Source organism: Lontra canadensis, unplaced genomic scaffold (assembly GCF_010015895.1).
Source record: "Lontra canadensis isolate GAN:19392208 unplaced genomic scaffold, GSC_riverotter_1.0 scaffold86, whole genome shotgun sequence".
Taxonomy (NCBI): Eukaryota; Metazoa; Chordata; class Mammalia; order Carnivora; family Mustelidae; genus Lontra; species Lontra canadensis.
In genome coordinates, this window is record NW_022631080.1 from 6,166,652 (window position 1) to 6,189,033 (window position 22,382).

Sequence of the window (22,382 nt, forward strand, 5' to 3'; positions counted from 1 at the left end):
TGAGGACCAATGGTCTGGATGATGGAGAGGGTTGATTTGATACAATGTGGAAAAATCTACACTCAGAGCTAACTCCATGGCAAACAGTTGAAGAAGACCAGTATCACAGCTCACCTACAGTTATAGTATGGGTTGGTGTGAATTACAGATAGGAAGATCAGCCAAAAATTTAACAGAGAGATGTGGCAACAAGACAGCCATCATAGACATTAATAAGCTACCACACAGCCCAGCTATTCTGGAAGGCTGTGTGCATCTGCAAGGCTGCAAGGGTATGCACACTCTTCAGAAAGACCAGAGAAGGCCCCACAGTTAGCTTCTTTGTCTCTGGCTGAATGTGAGACCTTCAAGGAAGTAAAAGCCATGGCAGACTTGTAAACTTCCTGAACTTTGAGTGCATTCCCCATTTTATGTATGCAGATCCAACAGCAAAGGCCAAAGTCTTACTGACTCAGGTTATGTTATGGAGTGAATGTGTCCCCCCTGCCCCTGAATTCATGTGTTAAAACCCCAGTCCCCCAATGTGACTGTATTTGGAGCTAAGACCTTTATGAAGGTAATTAAGGTTAAATGAAATCACAAGTGTGAAGAACAATTATATAGGTTTAGCGCCCTTATAAGAAGAGACACCTCTCTACCACATGAGGACACAGCAAGAAGGCTGTCATTTCTAGGCCAGGAGAAGAGACCTCAATGAAACTTACCTTGCCAATACCTTGATCTTGAACTTTCCAGCCTTCAGAACTGTGAGCACTCCAGAATCGTGGCTTCGTTTAAGCCATCAGTTGAAGGTATTTTGTTATCACAGCACAAGCTAACTAAAGGTGTTTAAGCACATAATCTGACCGTTCAAATACTGATGGTGATGCATCAGTATGGTGATGCACAGATGACATGTAGGTAGTCAGGTTTAAAAATAAAAATAAGAATAAAAAAATTAGCAGAGACATCAGCTGCCACACACTTCAAGGGAGACTCTGCAGAAGAAATCCAGACAGAATTTGAAGATGCTGCAATATAGTAAATAAAATGTCCACGTTTCAAAAACAATTGTAAGATGTGCAAAGATAAGCAATTTTGACCAATACACAGGCAATAAGTAGAAACTTTCTGAAGGAGCTTAAATATTAGACCGAGGCACAGAAGTGAAAGGAACTTTTATCAATATCTTCAGAAATAAAGGCAACAGTATTCAAAGATTAAAAGGAAAGCTTGAGGGGCGCCTGGGTCGCTCAGTGGGTTAAAGCCTCTACCTTCAGCTCAGGTCGTGATCCCAGGGTCCTGGGATTGAGCCCCGCATTGTGCTCTCTGCTCAGCGGGGAACCTGCTTCTCCCTCTCTCTCTGCCTGCCTCTCTGCCTGCTTGTGATCTCTGTCTGTCAAATAAATAAATAAAACCTTTAAATAGATAAAAATAAAAGGAAAGCTTGAATGCAATGATTTGTCAAAGAAGAATAATACAGAAAATATTAAAAAGAATAAACTTGAAATTTTGAACTACAAAAGTACAATAATTGAAAGGAAAAGATTCCCTAGTGAGTCTTAATAGCAGAGGTGAGCTGGCAAAGAAAGAATCCATGAAGTTGAAAGTAAATCATTAGAGATTATAGAATCTTAATCAAAAAAGAAAACTAGAATGAAAAATGACCAAGACTCAGAGACCAGTAGAACACCATCAAGCTCACCAACATATGTGTAATTGGAATCCCAAAATGAGAGGAAAAGGAATAAAGGGGCAGAAAAAGTATTTGAAGAAATAATATATATAAATTTTCCAATTTTTAAAAAAGATTTTATTTATTTATTTGACATACAGAGATCACAAGTAGGCAGAGAGGCAGGCAGGGAGAGAGGAGGAAGCAGGCTCCCTGCAGAGCAGAGAGCCCGATGCGGGGCTTCATCCCAGGACCCCGAGACCACGACCTGAGCCGAAGGCAGAGGCTTTAACTCACTGAGCCACCCAGACACCCCTAAATTTCCCAATTTTTAAAAGGATTTTATGTATTTATTTGAGACAGAGAGCACAAGTGGGGCTCAGAGAGGGAGAGGGAGAAGCAGACTCCCCACTGAGCAGGAATCCTAATGTGGGGCTCCATCCCAAGACCCCCAGGATCATGACCTGAGCAGAAGGCAGACACTTAGCTGACTGAATCACCTAGGCACCCCATGAATTTCCCAACTTTGAGGATAAATACCTATAATTCAAACTGAACAACCAAATCCAACTAAGAAAAACATAGAATTCTACTCCTAGATACATCATTGTTAAATTTCTGGAAGACAGAGACAATGAGAAAATCTTGAAAACAGCACGAAAGTATTCAACACATAGACGGGATCCACAGTAAGAACTTAAGCTGACTCCTCCTCAAAAATAATGGAAGCCAGTGGCGCCTGGTGGCTCAGTTGGTTGTCTGCCTTCTGCTCAGGTCATGATTCTGTGGTCCTGGGATGGAGTCTCAAGTTGGGCTTTTGGCTCAGCGGGAAGTTTACTTCTTCCTCTTTCTTTGCCTCTTCCCTGCTCATGCTCTGTCTCTTGTGCTCTATCTCTGCCTCAAATAAGTAGAAAATCTTTAAAAAATAATAACAGAGGCCAGAAGGCAGTGGGATATTCAAATTGCTGCAAGGAAAAAAATGTCAACCAAGAACACTAATATATTGGGCAAAATTATCATTTAAAAATGAAGGCAAAATAAAGATGTTCCTAGATAAATGAAGACTGATAAAAATCATTGCTAACAGCCTTGCCTTATTAAAAAAAAATTCTAGAAGAATTCTTATATCTGAAAGGAAATAACACCAGGCAATTACTAGAATACACACAAAGAAATTGTTTTTAAAGAGAATTGCCTAAAGCAATAATTATAATAAACCATTATATTGTTGGATTTATAACATGCAGATATTTATTACAATAATAGCACAATGGAGGATACAAAGAATGGAGCTATATTGGAACAAAGTTTCTATGTTTTACTGGAATGTATCCATATTTTCTTTCTTTATTTTTTTATTTTGTTAAGTAGTCTCTAGGCACAATGTGGGGCTTGAACTCATGACCCCAAGATCAAGAGTCACATGCTCTACCCACTGAGCTAGCCAGATGCCCCTGGAATGTATTAATATTAAGGTGAAGCAGATTGTGGTAAAATACATATTGTGATTCCTAGATAAATCACTTAAAAATAACTTTAAAACATGAGAAAGAAAACCAACAAATGATTAAAATGGTATAGTGGAGACTATATATTTCATACAAATGAAGGGAGTAGAGGAAGAAGAGGAAAACACAAAAGACAGGAGATATTGATATGGTTGATTTATATCTGCAATATTGCTATAGGAAACATATATCAACATGGCAGATATAAATCAACCATATCAATAATAACATTAAAAGTGAATAGATTAAATAATCAAAAAACAGATAATATCACAATGAATAAAAAGAACATCCAACTATATACTATCTACAAGAGATACACATTATATTAAAAGACACAAATAGTTTGAAAGTAAAAAGAGAGAAGTTACATTATGCAAACAGTGACCAAAGGAGAGTAGGGAGTGGCAATACTAATTTCAGGGGGAAAAAATGTACATGAAGACAAAAACTCTTATTAGAGGCAAAGAGGAACATTTTATTTATTTATTTATTTTAGATTTTATTTATTTACTTGACAGAGATAGAGCCAGAGAGTATAAGCAGGGGGAGAGGGAGAAGCAGGCTCCCCTCTGAGCAGGGAGCCTAATGTGGGGCTTAGTCCCAGGCCCCCGAGATCGTGAACTGAGCCAAAGGCAGATGCTTAACTGACTGAGCCACCCAGGTGCCCCAAAGACGGACATTTTATAATGATAAAAAGTTCAGGAAACAACATGTGTTGGAGGGGATGTGGAGAAAGGGAACCCTCTTACATTGTTGGTGGGAATGCAAGTTGGTGCAGCCACTTTGGAGAACAGTGTGGAGATTCCTCAAGAAATTAAAAATAGAGCTTCCCTATGACCCTACCATTGCACTACTGGGTATTTACCCCAAAGATACAGATGTAGTGAAAAGAAGGGCCATCTGTACCCCAATGTTTATAGCAGCAATGGCCACAGTCACCAAACTGTGGAAAGAACCAAGATGCCCTTCACAGACGAATGGAAAAGGAAGATGTGGTCCATATACACTATGGAGTATTATGCCTCCATCAGAAAGGATGAATACCCAACTTTTGTAGCAACATGGACGGGACTGGAAGAGATTATGCTGAGGGAAATAAGTCAAGCAGAGAGAGTCAATTATCATATGGTTTCACTTATTTGTGGAGCCTAACAAATAGCATGGAGGACAAGGGGAGTTAGAGAGGAGAAGGGAGTTGGGGGAAATTGGAAGGGGAGGTGAACCATGAGAGACTATGGACTCTGAAAAACAATCTGAGGGGTTTGAAGCAGCGGGGGGTGGGAGGTTGGGGGAACCAGGTGGTGGGTATTGGAGAGGGCACGTATTGCATGGAGCACTGGGTGTGGTGCAAAAACAATGAATACTGTTATGCTGAAAAAAAAGATAAAATTAAAAAACTAAAAAATTTAAAAATAAAAATTATTTAATAGACCAAAAAAAAAAAAGTTCAAATCATCAGGAAGAGTTAACATAAATGTACATGTATATAACCAGAAAGCCTCAGATAGATGAAATAAAACCAACAGAATTGAAGGATGAAATAATAGTTGGAGATGACAATCCCCACTTTTGAGAATGGACAGCATAACTAGGAAGAAAAGCAACAAAGGAGTAGAAGACTTGACCAAAACTATCAGCCATGTAGGCCTAACAAAAATCTATAGAACGCTCCACCTGAGTGCTGAATACTTCTTCCCAAGCTCTCATGACATGTTCTCCAGGACACAGTATATTCTAAAATGAGCCTCAGTAAATTCAAAAGGATTGAAGTCATACAAAAAATTTTTTTGACCAAAATGGAACAAAATTAGAAATCAATAACAGAAGACACCTTGGAAAATCACAAATACGTAGAAATTAAACAACATACTTCTAAATAACTAGTGGGTCAAAGAAGAGATCGCACGGGAAATTCGAAAAATATTTTGAGATAAATGAGAAAGAAACACAGCAGAATAAGAATTATGGGATGCACCAAATGCAGTGATGAGAGAAAAATGTATAGTTGCAAATGGTTACATTAAAAAAAAAAAAAACCTCAAATAAGTAAACATTCTAAATTTTAAAAAGAGAAAGTTCAGAGCTATTAACCCATAGCAGGTAGAAGGAAGGGGATGTTAAAGACTTGAGCAGAAGTAAAAAACATGTAGGACAGAAAAAAATAGAGAAAAAATACCAAGTAGGTTTCTTTTAAAAACCAACAAAATTGGAGGCACCTGGGTGGCTTAGTCAGTTAAGCGGCTGCCTTTGGCTCAGGTCATGATCTCAGGGTCCTGCTCAGCATGGAGCCTGCTTCTGCCCCTCGCCCCTGTTCATTCCCTTTCTCTGTCTCTTAAATAAATAAATGAAATCTTTTAAAAATATAATAAAAATAAAAATCAACAAAAATGACAAAGTGTAGCTAGACTGACCAAGAAAAAAAGGGAAAAGAAGATTATTAAAATCAGGAATGTAAGAAGGACATCACTGCCTTGTTTATAGAAGCAAAAAGGGAATACTGTGAACCAGAACTAGATATACCACCTAGATGAAATGGACAACTTCCTAGGAAGATACAAACTTCCGAAACTGACTCAAAAAGACCCAAGAAGAACTAGAAGATGTGAATAAACCTATATAAGAAGCAAAGTGATTAATTTATTAATTTAAAAACTTCTCACAGTCAAAAGCCCAAGCTTTTGATTTCCCTGGTGAACTTCATCAGCTATTTAAAGAATTAATACCTATTCCTCACAAACGCCTCTGAAAAAAAGAAGAGGAAATATCTCCACATTCATCAAGGCCAATATTATCATGAGAGCCGAAGCACACAGAGGTGTCACAAGAAAACTACAGACCAATAGCCTTTAGGCAAATATCTGTCTTTGGCTTGTGGGCCAGAATTTGACCACCCATGCTATAAAACCAGTTTGTGATAAAATAGCAAAATTGGGTAAAATTGTGTATGTGTGTGTGTGATCAGTAATTCCTTTTTTAAAATTTTTTTTATTTATTTGACAGAGAGAGAGACAGCAAGAGAGGGAACACAAGCAGGGGAGTGGGAGAGGGAGAAGCAGACTCGCCACCAAGCAGGGAGCCCAACAAGGAGCTCTATCCCAGGACACTGGGATCATAACCAGAGCTGAAGACAAATGCTTAACAACCGAGTCACCCAGGCACCCCGCTATCAGTGATTCTTGATTCAATAACTCTTACTGAAGTTAGAGTAGATTTTTTTGTGACTGGTCCAGTAGTGTAGATTGAGGCATTATTATTTTCCAGCCCCCCCAGGTGATTCCACAGGGCAGCCGTTTTTGAGTACCAGGATGTTAATTAAACTTCAGTGCATATGCATCACCTGGGATCTTGTTAAAAATGTGGATTCTGAAAAAAAAATGTGGATTCTGATTCAGGAGTTCTGGAATGGGGCTTCAAATTTTGCATTTGTAATACGTGCTCAGATGAGGCTAATGCTTCTGGTTCATAAACCACATTTTGAGTGACAAGGCACTTGCCCTGGTCTTCATAGCCTGGGATGTCTAGATCCTGCCCCAAGAGATTCTAGCGTATGTGTTCTGAGGTGTGGCCTGTGCCTCAAGATTTTTAAATGCTCTGTAGGTGACTCTAACAGCAGAAAAGTTTATGAATCTCTGCTAAAATTCATGGTGTTTTTATAAATTTTAATTTTTATATTATCAGTAGCTCTAATATGGTTCTTTTTTCCATTTGTCACCCCATTCCACACCTCTTCATGTCAAAACATCCATACATATAGTGAAAATCAGAGTGAGGTCTTTATCCTTTTGCTCCTATCCATCTCTGAGGAATAAAAAGTAGTTCAAGATGGAAAAAGAAGTATCAGGCAAACTGGATTTGGGAAGAATTAGTGAAAACATGTTCTAGGAGGCCATTTAAAAGGAAAGCTGGTTTAGGCAAAATAGAACCACAACCACAGAAAGTTGTCATAGTAAAACTCACTCCTGGCCCTGAGTTCGGGGCAACCTAAACACAGATCTTCCTTGCTGAGTCCTGGTTGCTCCTGAAGACCAAAGAAGCTACAGAAGATTGTTTTCTTCCCTTCTCAGTATGCAAGGTGACACGGTTACCTAAATTAAATAAGGTATCCAAGTTCACCCAAGATGAGTGGTTAAACTGGGATGTGAACCCAGGCAATCTGAGGTTAAGAAACCATTACAGCAAATGCCTTTCTAAAACAGGAATGCAAGAAGGATCCTCAGTGAACTGGTACTTTTTTAAACACAGAATTAATGCTTGCCCTGTTCTTCCTCATATTTATGGGAGGGGTAGATATTAAAGTATATAAATAAGTATGTAAAATCTGAGACAAATCCAGAGAGAAGAGAAGTCCTCAAAGTAGGCAAAGAAAGAAATAGTGAAAAGACCAAGTATGACTAGGAAAAATAAAGGGTTATAACATTTTCTGGAAACTAAACTTAAAGGACCATAATCCTCATTTTTAAAAAGTATTAAAGCACCATCATGGGAAAATGTGAAAGCAGATCACTGCTTAATTAAAGTTCATATTTTACTAAATACGTCAAAGCAATCTGTTGGCTTTAAAGACATTCAGGCTACCCATGTGTCTTTGAACATAGGATACAAAATCCATAAATTTTCAGTTTTGATCTTTGTAAACTACACATGGTACAAAAGAAACAAAATGTTTTGAGTATTTTTTCCCAGACATGAACAACCTTAAAGACTTACACGGGTACAGATTTCACTGGGTCAGAAGGTGGACTAAGAGAAGGGAGGAATTTTAAAAGAAACCAGAGGAAAAAGAAAAACATTCAGAAGCATCTATCATTTCCTTGGAAAACCTTTTACTAAGAGATAATTTCTTTCTACCCATAGCCATGAGGACAAGGTAATAGGCTAACTGCTCTCCACAGCTTGAAAGGAGCAACCTGAAACCACACTTACACCAGGAACAGGCTGATTTAGGGACACTGGGGATGGGCACACATGGTCACAGTCTGGAAGAGATAATGGTCAGGGTGGGGCCAGCAGCCCTCTGGGTGTTGTAACACCTCAACCCATCCTCTAACCGTAGCTGCCTGGGCATGAGGTTGACTGTGCCACACTCTCTCCACACTCTTTCTTGTGAGTTTATCCAGTCCCATGACCTCAACACTGTCTGAGACTGATGTCTCTCGTATGTTTATTTCCAAACCTGACATCCCACCTGAGCTGCAGATTCCACCTGCCTGACAGTTCCACTGGCATATCTAATAGGCATCTCAGATTTTACATGACATGCCTTCCCTTCCCCGCATGTCCCCCAGCAAACATCCTCCAGTTAATAACTACATTACCATCAGCTCAGGGCTTCGAGTGCAAACACCAGGGCCTGGATTATTTTCCTCATTTCTCATTCTTCACCCGTGGTCCATGAGCAAATCTTGTTGATTCACCCAAATCCGACTAGAATTTGTGTCTGTCACCTTTTCTATAGCTTTCACTCCAGTTCAGCCACCGAGGTCTCTCATTGGATCTGCTGTAGGATCTCCCGATTGGCCTCCCAGCTTCAGCTCTTGCCCACTGGCTGCATTCGACGAAGCAGCCAGACTCACTGGCTTAACGTTCAGGGGATTTATTCTACTTCACGTTCAGTATCACAAATGTGAGCTTCAACCCTGACCTTGTATGTTTCAGCCATTCTAATAACAGAGTTCGGGGTTTTGTATACTCTTGCTACATTAGTGGAAGAAAGGGTACAATTGAAGGAGAACTTTGTATTTGGATATTTTGTAAGGGCAGTATGCACGTCTAAAACAGTGACTTATGGCGCCTGGGTGGCTCAGTGGGTTAAAGCCTCTGCCTTCGGCTCAGGTCATGATCTCAGGGTCCTGGGATCGAGCTCCGCATCGGGCTCTCTGCTCAGCAGGAAGCCTGCTTCCCCCTCTCTCTCTGCCTGCCTCTCTGCGTACTTGTGATCTCTCTCTGTCAAATAAATAAATAAAATCTTAAAAAAAATAAAACAGTGACCTACAAAGTCACTCCCCTGTCTATGGGAAGCCAGCCTAAGACTCAGTTACACTGTTACTATTGCCCAGGGCAAGCTTGTCAAAGAAATATTGTGTCATTCCTGTTTCTAAGATCCCACTGTTGCTACTCAGAAGCAACAATTGTTAACATTTTTGTATTTTAATAAGCTAAAAGTTTTCCAGTAAAGTTGAAGACTCCCTTTAATGCCAGCCTGATCCCATTCTTCACTTTTTCCATAGGGACAATCACCGTTGTAAATTGTAGACGATGTTCTTTTATGCTTTTTTAAAATTTTTAAAAAAATTTTTTTAAAGATTTTATTTATCCGTTTGACAGAGATCACAAGTAGGCACAGAGGCAGGCAGAGAGAGAGGGAGAAGCAGGCTCCTGCCTAGCAGAGAGTTCGATGAGGGGCTCAATCCCAGGACCCTGGGATCACGACCTGAGCCAAAGGCAGAGGCTTTAACCCATTGAGCCACCCAGGCGCCCCCTTTTATACTTTTACCATACATATTCACCCACTGACACCCAGGGCCCCAGACCACCCACCTCAGTGCACCACCCCTCTGCCCCCACATCGTTTATTTTATTTTATTATTTTTTAAAAGATTTTATTTATTTGACAGAGATCACAAGTAGGCACAGAGGCAGGCAGACAGAGGCAGGCAGAGAGAGAGGGGGAAGCAGGCTCCCGACTGAGCAAAGAGCCCGATGCCGGGCTTGATCCCAGGACCCTGGGACCATCATCTGAGCCAAAGGCAGAGGCTTAACCCACTGAGCCACCCAGGTGCTCCCCCCAACATCGTTTATAAAGGCAATACTGATTTGTGTTTTGCAGGGTTCTATATAATATCTTCTCCCTCCACTTCCCGAGATCCTGAGATGCATGTGGATGGGCTTAGGGAGATAGAAGGACTCCTGGATTCCTGTTTTAAAACCTAAAAGGTGAAAGATTTGCATGCAAATCAACCAGAGACCTTTTTTTATTTAGGAGCCAAATAACTTTATTGAAACCAAACAACATTTTTATGGCAAAACTGGGAGAAAAGACCTGGAACCTTTTGCAGACGCAATACTGCAATACGTATTCTCGGCATGGTGATCGGGGAAAGTCACCATGCGCCTGGGGCCATGGGGAAAACAGTCCCAATTCAGTTCTTTTTGTCGCTGTCGCCCAGGGTGAGCTTGTCAAACAGGTACTCTACCAGGCCGTCTTCTGGAGCCCACATCTTGCGCAGGTCGGTGACATAGCCCCCCAGCTCTTTGATGGCCTCGACTTGCTGGTGCAGGTAGTGGCTCTCCAGGAAGTCGCAGAGCTGGGCGTCGTTCTTGTCGGTGGCCAGCTGGTGCAGGTCGAGCAGGCTCTGGTTCACGCTCTTCTCCAGGTGCAGGGCGCACTCCATGGCCTTCAGGCCGCCCTCCCAGTCGTCGCGGTCCGGCCTCTTGATGTCGCGGAGGCGGATGTGGCCCCCGCGCTGGTTCTGCAGCTCCATCAGCTTCTCGGCACGCTGGGTCTCCTCGCGGGACTGGCGCAGGAAGAAGCGGGCGAAGTTCTTCAAGGCCACGTCGTCGCGGTCGAAGTAGAAGGCCATGGACAGGTACACGTAGGAGGCGTGGAGCTCCAGGTTGATCTGGCTGTTGATGGCGGCCTCGCAGTCGGGGTGGTAGTTCTGGCGCACTTGGGAGAGCTGCGGGGTGGCCATGGCTGGCGGCCCGGGCACCAGCACCAAGGCGAAGGCGGTGCGGAAACGAGGGCTGCGCGGCGGGCGGCGGTGGGGCCGAAGGCGGTGGTGGCCTCGGAGATTCCCCAGAGTGAATGAAGAGAAAGGCAGAAGGCAGACAGGCTCCGTGCCAGGTGGCAGCAGCTCTGAGATGAGGCCAGTAGTTGGAAACCGTTACCCGGAACTGGTGGGGGAGGGGGAAGGAGGATCCGTTATGTGGGGGAGGAAGGATAAAGGAAAGGGGCGGGCCACAAGGGCTGAGTTCAGATTCTGTCAGAATCTGCATAAGAGAGGGAAACTGTGCTTAGCACCTGGCTTCTAATGTATTTTTAAGTTTGCATTAATTTTTCTAGTTTGCAAGAAGTTTATCTTATTCTCAAATTGTTCTATAGCAGCCTTTTCTTATTTTATGAACTAATTTTCTTTCCTTAAAATTTTGAGAGTATGAATTTAAATTTTTTGGTGAAGTTTTCTGTTTCCTGTATATTATATCTGTTTTCCCCAAAATATTTCTTCTTGCTCATCATGATTTTCTCTTTTAATCTTGTCAAACACCTGACAAACCTTTGTTTACTTATATTTAGGAATAAATGACTTGTTTAATTAGCCTAGGTAATTAGCAAAGATCTGACCTGTAGTTGTGATGTTCATTTCACCAATATGCTTCTCAGAATGGAAGGTCAGGGTGTGTCAGTTATTCAGTGGTTTTCTCCTTTGTGGGCATAAAGCATGGAGCTTGGATAGGGACCCTCCCTTTTACCAGAATAAATATATTTTTTACATTAGAAGAGTAATGTTTTTTCCTTCTGGGTAGGTATGTCCTCTTGTTTCTCTCCTGTGAAGATCTATAGTTGTTTTAAGCTCATTCACTGTCTTTGGAGTGTATTTTGGGAGACTAAAGGTGTCAGATGAAACAGGCGCTTACTTCCCATTGTAAGTAAGGGTTGGGGGCAAAGCGGGGCAGGAAAGAGGGGCAGGAAAAATAGGTCTGCTGTTCACAGAATAGTTCTTCCATCTCACAGCTGACCCTGGAGCCTCTACACTACTGCAATTTCATTTACTCTGATAAATTCAGAGTTTCTCTGAATATGACCAGTTTTTCTACTGCAGGTGTTGCAACTTCTCTGAGTTAGCCAATCTGGTAGCCTCTTTTCCTGTTTTTCCAGAATTCCTCAGAATTTTTGGTCTCTTAATAGCACCCTTTTTAGTGTGCCTGTGTGTGTGTGTGTGTGTGTGTGTAGATAATTTTTGTGTTTAGTTCACCACCGTGATTCAATTAGCTTTTTCAAAAAACATTTAAAAATTGAACTCTACCTTCTGAATAGGCAGTGCTTCTGTGCAGTTCAAAAACCACAGAGTTTCCTTGGCAGGCAACCATTTGGTATTATTTGTGCTAATCAGTAGGAGAAAAAGAATGAAAAAGAAGAAATCACACTTATGTTAAGAAAAATCATAGAGTCATAGTTAAGAAACTTTAGAAACATATTCTTTGGTATATTTTTAAGTGTACATAGACCATTTACTAAGACAGACCATATTCTAGACCACAACACAGATCTCAATAAATATAAAAAGTACTCATTTCATGAACATTTTGTTCTCTGATCACAATAAAACTGGAATAGAGCTTATAAAGATATCTGAAAAACATTTAAATATTCAGAAGTTGATAATACATTTCCAAACAACCTAAGGGTCAAAGAAGAGGTCAAAGGGAAATTAGATATTATATGGACTTGAGTGGAAACAAAACACAGCATATCAACACTTCTGACATGAAGCTAAAGCAGTGTTTTCATGCTAATTTTTGAAAGCTTTAAAAAATTCTTAGAAAAGAAGAACGGTTTCAAATCCATTATTTATTTATTTATTTATTTGAAGATTTATTTATTATTTGACAGACAGAGATCACAAGTAGGCAGAGAGGCAGGCAGAGAGAGAGAGACGGGGAAGCAAGCTCCCCGCCAAGCAGAGAGCCTGATGCGGGGCTCAATCTCAGGACCCTGGGATCATGGTCTGAGCTGAAGGCAGAGGTTTAACCCACTGAGCCACCCAGGCACACCTCAAATCCATTATTTAACCTTCTACCTTAAAAAGGAGAAAAGGAGACCAAGTCAAGCGGAAGGAAGGAAATTATAAAGATATGAGCAGAGTTTGTTTTTATACATATGTGTTAAAATGAATAAGTTATGAGTTAAACTGGTTCAATAAATTGAAGAAAATTGAGTCCTAATGTTTAAGAAGTTTGCTCGGTGTACTGGAGATGCCCCAAAGTAAGAGGGCTTGAATATAAAGAGTAATTTTATAAAGAGGGAAAAATCTCTGGTTATTGACTAGAGATAGTAGGTAAAACAGGAGTCTGGGTCTAAATAAAAGTCCTCAAGATGAAGATATTTAATCATTTCAGATTCAGAGACAGGTAGAGATGAGTTTAAATTTTAGCTCTTTCATGTTGTAGAAAATTGATTTTTGTCATATTAAGAAAAGCTGTCTGAACAACAATAAAAAGATATGAGCAGGAAATAGCGAAATAGAAACCATAACAAAAATAAATAAAAACAGTAGGTCAAAGCAATGAAATCAAAGCAGGTTCTTTGAGAAAATTAAACAAAAAAAAAACAAAAAAATCTCAAACAGACTAATCAGGAAAAAAAAAGAGAGAGAAGACACAAGTTACTGGTTTCAGGAAAGAGAGAGGAGATATTACTACAGATCATATGCTCATTCAAAGGATGATGAGGGAGTATAACTGTGATATAAGAGATATATTTTGATTTTTCATCCCCAGTTCCTCACCAGGGGTTCTAAAACCTTTGTAATTTTCTAAGTGATAAGAGCAATAGAATCATCTTTGTTATAATAGGTTTTTTTCCCTAGCTCCTGAAACAGCTCTGGAGTAATAAAGATGAAAGGAGCATCTTTTGGTATTCATAACAAACTCCTTTCAACCACACCTGAATTTATGACAATGATGTGACTTTTGGAAAGCCCCTAAAGTTGGAGGACTATTTGCTAGAGGAACTAACCATGTTATTTCAGACCTTCCTCCTAATTCGAGGGGGAAAAAGACTAGAGGTTGATTAATTGATTTAATTAATCATGCCTAAGTAAAAAGCCCCCATAAAAACTCTAACTGAAGAGATTTAGAAAGCTTCATTGTTGAGCATGCGGTGGTGCTGAGAAGATGAAAAACCTAGAGAGTTTTCCATGCCCTTCCCCTTATAACTTGCCCTATGCATCTCTTCCATCTGGCTGATTCTGAGTTGTATCTTTTTAAAATAAACTGGTAATCTAGTAAGTAAACTGTTTTCCTGAATTCTATGAAACAGTGTAGAAAATTATCAAAGCTGAAGAGGAAGTCATGGGAACCTCCAACTTAGATTTGCAATTAGTGCCTGAAGTGGTTGGTATGTGGGGAGTCTTGTAGGACTGAGTCCTTAACTTGTGGGATCTGTGCCAACTCCAGGTAGTTAGTGTCCTAATTGAATTTTAGGACATCTGATTCATGTTTGAAAAGTCGGAGAATTGCTTGGTATGCGGAAAACCCCACATATTTGTTGTCAGAATTATTCTCTTCAATAATGAACAACTTTATACCAATAAATTTAAAAACATAGATGGAATTAAACTACAGGCTAATCTAATGTATGAACAGAGGTACAAAAATCTTATATACAAAAGTTACCAAAACAAATCCACAGTGACCATGTTGTATACATACAGGTACTAATGTTCATTAAACAGGAAATATATACCCTAAATAGCCCTCTATCTTTGATTAAATTGTATTTTTCATTAAAATATTCCCACAGAGAAAACTCCATACCCACTGGCTTTACTGATGAGTTTTGCTAAATATTTAAATAAGAAGCAAGTAAGTTATACAAACTCTTTTAGAAAACTAAAGAGGAAGGAATACTTCCCAATATATCTTATGAGGCCAGCACTACCCTGATATGATAACCAGGCAAAAAAATTACAGACCAGTTTCCTTCATAAATATAGGCACAGATAGGGTGCCTGGGTGGCTTAATTAATTAAGCATCTGCCTTTGGCTCAGGTCATGATCCCAGGGTCCTGGGATCAAGTCCCAAATTGGGCTGTCAGCTCAGTGGGGAGCCTGCTTCTCCCTCTCCCTCTGCCTCTCACTCCCTCTGCTTGTGCACACTGTCTCTCACTCTCTGACAAATAAATAAATAAAATCTTTAAAAATACATAGAGAGACACAAATATTCTTTAATAATGTGTTAGAAAATTGAATCCAATAATGTATGAAATAATGGCATAATGCGACCAGGTGAGGTTCATCTCAGGAATGCAAGGCTAGTTCAACTTAAAAAAAAAAAATCAGTGTAATTTATCTTATTAACACACTAAAGATGAAATGCCATAAAATCATCTCAATAGATTCATAAAAAGCATTTGGCAAACTCAAATATCCATTCCTGCTTTAAAAAAAAAATCTGGGTGCCTGGGTGGCTCAGTTGGTTGAGCAACTGCCTTCGGCTCAGGTCATGATCCCAGAGTCCTGGTATCCGGTCCCACTTTGGGCTCTCAGCTCCATGGGAAGTCTGCTCCTCCCTCTGACCTTCTCCCCTCTCATGCTCTCTCTCACTCTCTCTCTCTCAAATGGATAAATAAAATCTTTTTTAAAAATTTTACCATACTCGGAATAGGAGAAAATTTCTCAACTGATGGAGGGCTTCTTTGAAAAACCTATAGTGGTGGAAGATTGAATGACTTCCACCCTAACATCAGCAGCAAAATAAGGATGTCCATTCTCATCACTCCTAATTAACATTGAGCTGGAGATCCTAGCTTGTGAAATAAGGCCAGAAATAGAAATAAAAGGCACACAAATTAGAAACCAAGAAATAAAACTGGCTCTACTTATAGATAACTTAATTTTCTACATAGAAAATCTTGAAATATGTACAAAGAAGCTACTGAAACTAATAAATGAGTTTAATAAAAATCTCAGGATATAAGGCCAATATACAAAAATCCATCTTATTTTTATGTACTAGCAATGGACAATTAAAGAGGAAAAAAATTAAACTTCTGTTTAAATTGCACCCAGGAGGCCCACGTGAAATGCTTAATTATAAATCATAGAAAATGTGTTAAGATTTGTACATTTAAAACAAAAAAACACTGATGAAAAAAATCAAAGACTACCTAATCAAGAGAAGGGATACACTATATTTGCAAATAAGAATACTTAATATTGTTGTCAGTTTCCCCCAAAACTGATCTGTGTATTCAACATAATTCCAAAAAAAAACTAAGCAGGACTTTCTGTAGATATTAACAAAGTATTATGTTACTGTGGAATGGCAATGAAACTAGAATAATTGAAAAAAAATTTTTAAAGATTTTATTTATTTGACAGACAGAGATCACAAGTAGGCAGAGAGGCAGGCAGAAAGAGAGGAAGGAAAGCAGGCTCCCTGCCGAGCAGAGAGCCCGATGTGGGGCTTGATCCCAGAACCCTGGGATCATGACCTAAGCCAAAGGCTGAGGCTTTAACCCCCTGAGCCACCCAGTCGCCCCAGAAACAATTTTTTTAAGTAGGCTCCATACCCAGGGTGGAGCCCAACACAGTGCTTGAACTCACAACCCTGAGATGAAGACCTGAGTTGAGATCAAGAGTTGGATGCTTAATCGAATAAGCCACCCAGGTGCCCCCTGAAACAAATTTTTAGAAGAGCAAAGTTTGAAGACACATTGTCTGATTTCAAGCCTTACTATAAAACTACCATAATCAAAACAGTTGATACTGACAAAAGTACATAGAGATGAATGGAACAGAAGTATAGATGAATAGAATAAAAACAAACTCATACCTATATGGCCAATTAATTTTTGACAAAAATGAAAAGACCATTCAATAAAGAAAGATAGTTGTTTCAGCAAGTGGTGCCATAGCAAGTGAACATCTATATGCAAAAAATAAAAATTAAAGAAGCTTAATTCATTTCTTTCAGCATATAAAAATAAACTCAGTGCGGATCATACACCTAAATGTACAACATGAAACTATAAAATTTTTTGAGCAAGCATAGGAGGCAATCTTTGAGACCTTGGGTGAGACAAAAAGTTCTTAGACACAGAACCAAAGCATGATCCATAAAAGAAGAAAATTATAAATTATACTCCATTAAAATTGAGAACTTGTATTAAAGGTTCTCTTTAAGAGAATGAAGCGCAATGCACAGATTGGGGGAAAATATTTACAAATCACATATCTGATAAAAACTTTGTATCCAGAGTGCATACAGAACTCTCAATGATAAGAAAAAAAGGGGTGGGTGATGTGGGTGAGAGATTTGAACACACATGTTACAAAAAAAAAAAAAGGTATGGATGACAAATAAGCATATGAAAAGATAGACATAATCAGACACTAGGGAATTTCAAATTAATACCACAATGAGATATCACTACACAATTATTAGGACGTCTAGAATTGAAACACCATCAATAAGGATGCAGACCACCTCGAAGTTTTATATATAGCTGGTGGGAGTTAAAAATGGGACAGCCATATTGGAATATGTTTTGGCAGCATTTTATAAAGATCCACATACACTGGGGTGCCTGGGTGCCTCCGTGGGTTAAGCCTCTGCCTTTGGCTCAGGTCATGATCTCAGTGTCCTGGGAGCGAGCCCCACATTGGGCTCTCTGCTCAGTGGGGAGCCTACTTCCCCCTTTCTCTCTGCCTGCCTCTCTGCCTACTTGTGATCTTTATCTCTCTCTCTCTGTGTCAAATAAATAAAATCTTTAAAAAAAAAGATTCATATGCACTTACCATATGACTTAGCAATCCTAGTCCTAGATATTTATTCAACTGAAATGGAAATATATCTTTACACTAAAATCTCTATGTGGCTCTTTATGTCTACTTTTTTGCAGTTGCCAAAACCTATAAAAGGCAAATATCCTTCAACTGACAGATGGAAAAACAAACTGTGTTGTTTTCACATAATGGAATTCTAGTCCACAGTAAAAAGGATTGAATTACTAACCCAAGCAACACTGTGTATGAATCTCTACTGCATTATGCTAAGTGAAAGAAGGAAGACTCAAAAGGCTGTATACTGTATGGTTTCATTTACATGGCATACTGGAAAAGGCAAAACTATAGGCACAGAAGAACAGACGAGTTTTCTTTAGATAGGGGGAGAGGTTTACTACAAGGGGGCACAAGGTAGGAGATTTGTGGTAGCTGCACAATTGGATTCTTTTGTCAAAACTCCCAGAACTAGACATGAAAAATGTGGATTTCATTTGTGTAAATTATACCTTAATTTAAAATATCAGCTAAGTCATAAGTACAGAAGAGAAGAAACTAGGATTTTAGCCAGGGAAACATAGCAATATGTGAATACACATACATACACACATAGACACAGTCACATATATAACCTAAAAACATTTACAAAGAAATATTCAAATAAGTACACACTCATGTGTGATAATATGAATGGCATCCACAGATGCCCTCAAAAGATATTAAACCAATGATAAGTACTTCTTGTAACAAAAATCATAACTCTGTTTAGAACTATTGGTAGATGGTTTAATTTTTCCTCAGTTTCTGGTTAAAAGTGTTATGTGATACAGGCTGAAAAGCCTAACATATTCCACATCAAAATGTGGATAAGAAATACTTTCGAATCTACTTGTATTCTTTAAAAGTAATACATTTTGACCTTTTGAAATTTGGTAACTTATATTAAAGTATTAACTTCACTTTTAGCAAAAAAGAAACAGTGATTAATGCATATTTTCTGTTTTGATCACTTTTGTGTTACGTTTTGGCCTTATTCTCATTGTCGGTAGGAAACAATAGGGGAATTTGATGATTGTTTCTCCCTTTTGGAAAGGAGATTATATCTGTATGTTTATGTTTCACCCTGCCTCTGTAGAGAAAATAAGTTAATATTTTTTTTCTGGATAGGGAAAAAATCTGTAGCATAAAATAAAACCCGAAGATAATTAAATCACTGGTACCTGCAGCATTTTTTTAAATTCTGGAGTGACATATGGGCTAAACACAAATTAATCTAAAGGAAATCCTCTATCATGCAAATTACTTTCATTTGCATGAATCTTCTGAATATATAGTACTCTTTATAGGAAGCTGTTTTTATGAAGAAACTGTAGAACATTTTAGGGAACAGCCTTGTGCAAAGAACACCAGATCATAGACAAGGAACAGCACGAGATTTATGGACAAATTAAGCAGTAAGGAGACTTGGGATTTGAAAAGTCCATTTGTTAACTATATAGACTTAGGATGGGAAGAGGTGATGAGAACCTGCCTACCTTCCACTTGACAAGCATTGAGCTATACACAGACTTAACTTTTGAACTTTAAAACAGCAAATCTATTAAATGGAACCATAGATACAGGTAACATTGATAAGTATTAATAGTCCCATTTTACAAGTAAAGAGACCAAGATCCAAGATAACTAAATTGCCTAAAGTTATATAGCTAGTGGCAGAACTAGGAAGTAGATCCAAGTCTACCTAATGCAAAATTACTTTGTCCCTGAAGGATACAATTTCTGAAGGGAGTATCTAGTTATTAGAACTGAGAGAGTCTAGAACATGACTGTCTGCTAGAACTGTAACAGCCACAAATGCAAACCATATACTTAGTTTTTAATTTTCTAGTAGCCACATTATAAGAGTAAAGAGAAATTGGTGTAATTAATTTTAATAATATATTTTAGGTAACCTATCTAAAACATTAAAATTTCAAGACGTAATTAATATAAAAACTAATGAAATACTTTGCATGCTCCTTTTTAAACTAAGTCTTTGAAATATAATATATACTTTACATTGCACAGTGTGTTGTAGTCACTTTTCAAGGACTCACTTGACACATGTGGCCAGTGCCTATGGTATTGGACAGAGCACTTACAGAGGCAAACATAGCCCATGCAGCACCTTGGAATTGTGTTAGAGGAGACAAGTTAAAGTGAGCACTGGTAAAGAGGGAACTTGTATCAACTCCAAGGTATTACAAACAGAGAAATGAAAAATGTCAGAAGCTGCTGGGTTCTGTAAAATTAGGAATTGTTTTATGATTTATTTTATGACAAAGCTAAGAAGTTGAGGACTCTAAAGCAGAAGTGAAGAAATCTACTCCTTTTGAGGATTGCTCCCAGAGAAAGGCCAGTGGGTCAGCTTAAGAACCATCGATGGACCAGTCATTTGGGATAGAGGTCTATGTGGGATTCTGTTTCAACTCTATTTTGCCAAAGCACATCAAAAACATGCTATAGAACAAGTTTTCCCGGTAGGCTCTGGGCCAAAATGAATTGAACCAACTATGCAAGTTTTGGGCCTTTGAGAGGGCTGTTTCAGCATGGCTAGAACCAGGTGGTTGTATAATGCAGCCAAATAAAAATCGAATGTTCTTGCCCATTACCTTCCCAAACACTTGGCCCTAAGAAAGATATAGAAATTCATCCTTTAGGCTAAGATTGCCCTTGAGTAACATACTTTTTTCCTTTCTAACTTACCTTAATGTTTCTTTTAATTTGATTGGATCTGTGTCAAAATCTTCAGAATGAAAGGAACACTATGATTTTACCAGGCCTTGTACTTGCCCCTTCACTAAGGAGGATTTATATGTTTATACTACAAATTGGAAAAAGACAGACATGTCCTGTTGCTCTCCAGAGGTGCTCAAGTTTCTCCTCAGGCAAAATTCTGCATAGTGTGAATTTGAGATTTCAGGGGGGAGTAGTGGTGATAATGGTGGTCATTGTGGTGTTTTGGGAGCATGCACACAAGGGCTAGAGATGGAGCTGTGTAAGACAGAGAGAATAGGCTATGGCCAACCTCCTCTCTTTTGATGAAACAGAATTCAGAGAGTTCTGGAGAGCTTAAGTCACTGGTAAAAGAGCTGTTGATAAGGATAAAAATTGAATGTAACTAGTAAAAATTACTTAGAGATATATCTTATATGCCTTGCATATCTAGGACTATATATTACCTTTCTTTCCTTCATTTACATTTACTCTTTCCTTCACTTTCAGTTTCTCTCTCTCTCTTTCTCTCTCTCTCTTTCCCTCTCTCAAGCTTAGAGATACAAGAAGTGGAGTGATATTGAGGATGATGAAAATTAATAATTAACAGAATGACCTATATAAAGTGGGAAAATTTTAAATGATACAGTGCCAGAATTAGAAAAAGATATCACAAGAAAGGGAAACTATAAATCATTATTGTTTATGAATATAGATGAAAAAATCTTTTACACAATCCTAGCAAACTGAATCCAGCAACATGGAAAAAGAATTATACTTCATGATCATTTGAGATTAATCCCAGAAATGCAAAGTTGGGTTGACATCAGAAAATCAACCAGCGTAATACACTATATTAGTAAAATAAAGCTCAAAATGCTTGTGATTTTTTTCACTATGTGGGAAGGGCAAGATGCAACAGTCTTTCATTATAAAACAAAAGCAAAACAAACACTCAACAAACTAAGCATACAAAGGAACTTCTTTAACCCGATAAAGGGTGTATCTAAGAAAAACCCACAGATGACATCATGCTTAATGGAGGAAGACTGGACGCTTCTTCCTTAAGATCAGAAACAAGAATAGGATTTCTGCTCTCACCACTTCCATTCAGCATTTTACACGAGGGTCTCGACAAAGTAATTAGGCAAGAAAGAAAAAAAAAGGACATCTCATTTGGAAAGGAAGAAATAAGCCTATCTCTATTTGTGAATGACAATTATGTAAATAGACACCCCTAAGGAATCTACTAAAAACCTATTAAAAATAATAAGTGATTTCAGCAAGTCTGGAGTATTCAAGATTAATCTACCAAAATCAATTATATTTCCATTCCCTAGTAATAAGCAATCTGAAAAAGAAATGTTAAAATTTCAATTATAGTAACATCAAAAGTAATAAAATACCTAGAAATAAATTTAACAAAAGAAGTGTAAAATTGTACACTAAAAACTATAAAACTTTGTCAAAAGTCATTAAAGAATACCTAAGTAGGTATAGAGATATGCCATGTTCATGGGTATAAAGATTTAAGATTAAGTTGCAGTGCTCCACAAATTAATCTACAGATTCAGTGCAATCCCTATCAATATCCCAGCCACCTTTTTGTTGGAATCAAGATGTATCCTAATTCTGAAACTCATATGGAAATGCAAAGAACTCACACTACACAAAACAATCTTGAAATTTTAATACTTAGTAAAAAGCTTCAGTAATCCAGACAGTGTGGTGCTGGCATAAAGATACTCATATAGATCAAATTAATACTACTGAAAGCCCAGAAATAAACTTACTTTTATGGTTAATTGATTTTAAGCAACAGGACCAACCATTTGATTGGGGAAGGAGTCTTTTCAAAAAATATTACTAAGACTACTGAATATCCACCTATGAATGAATGAAGTTGGATCCCTACCTCACACTTCACACAAAATTAATTCAAAAGGGATCATAAACCT

General features: G+C 38.5%; 1 protein-coding gene across 1 annotated transcript; it reads right to left on the bottom strand.

The window, feature by feature from the left end:
• Positions 1-10,304: 10,304 nt before the first annotated feature.
• On the bottom strand, positions 10,305-10,871 carry LOC116882630 (ferritin heavy chain-like). Its single transcript, XM_032883159.1, has one exon. The coding sequence runs from the start codon at positions 10,854-10,856 to the stop codon at positions 10,305-10,307; it is 552 nt and encodes a 183-aa protein (XP_032739050.1). The 5' UTR covers positions 10,857-10,871.
• Positions 10,872-22,382: the final 11,511 nt, after the last annotated feature.

What these genes read in the sequence shown, in the direction of transcription:
- LOC116882630 (XM_032883159.1), bottom strand. Translation starts at nt 10,856, where the DNA reads ATGGCCACCCCGCAGCTCTCCCAAGTGCGCCAGAACTACCACCCCGAC.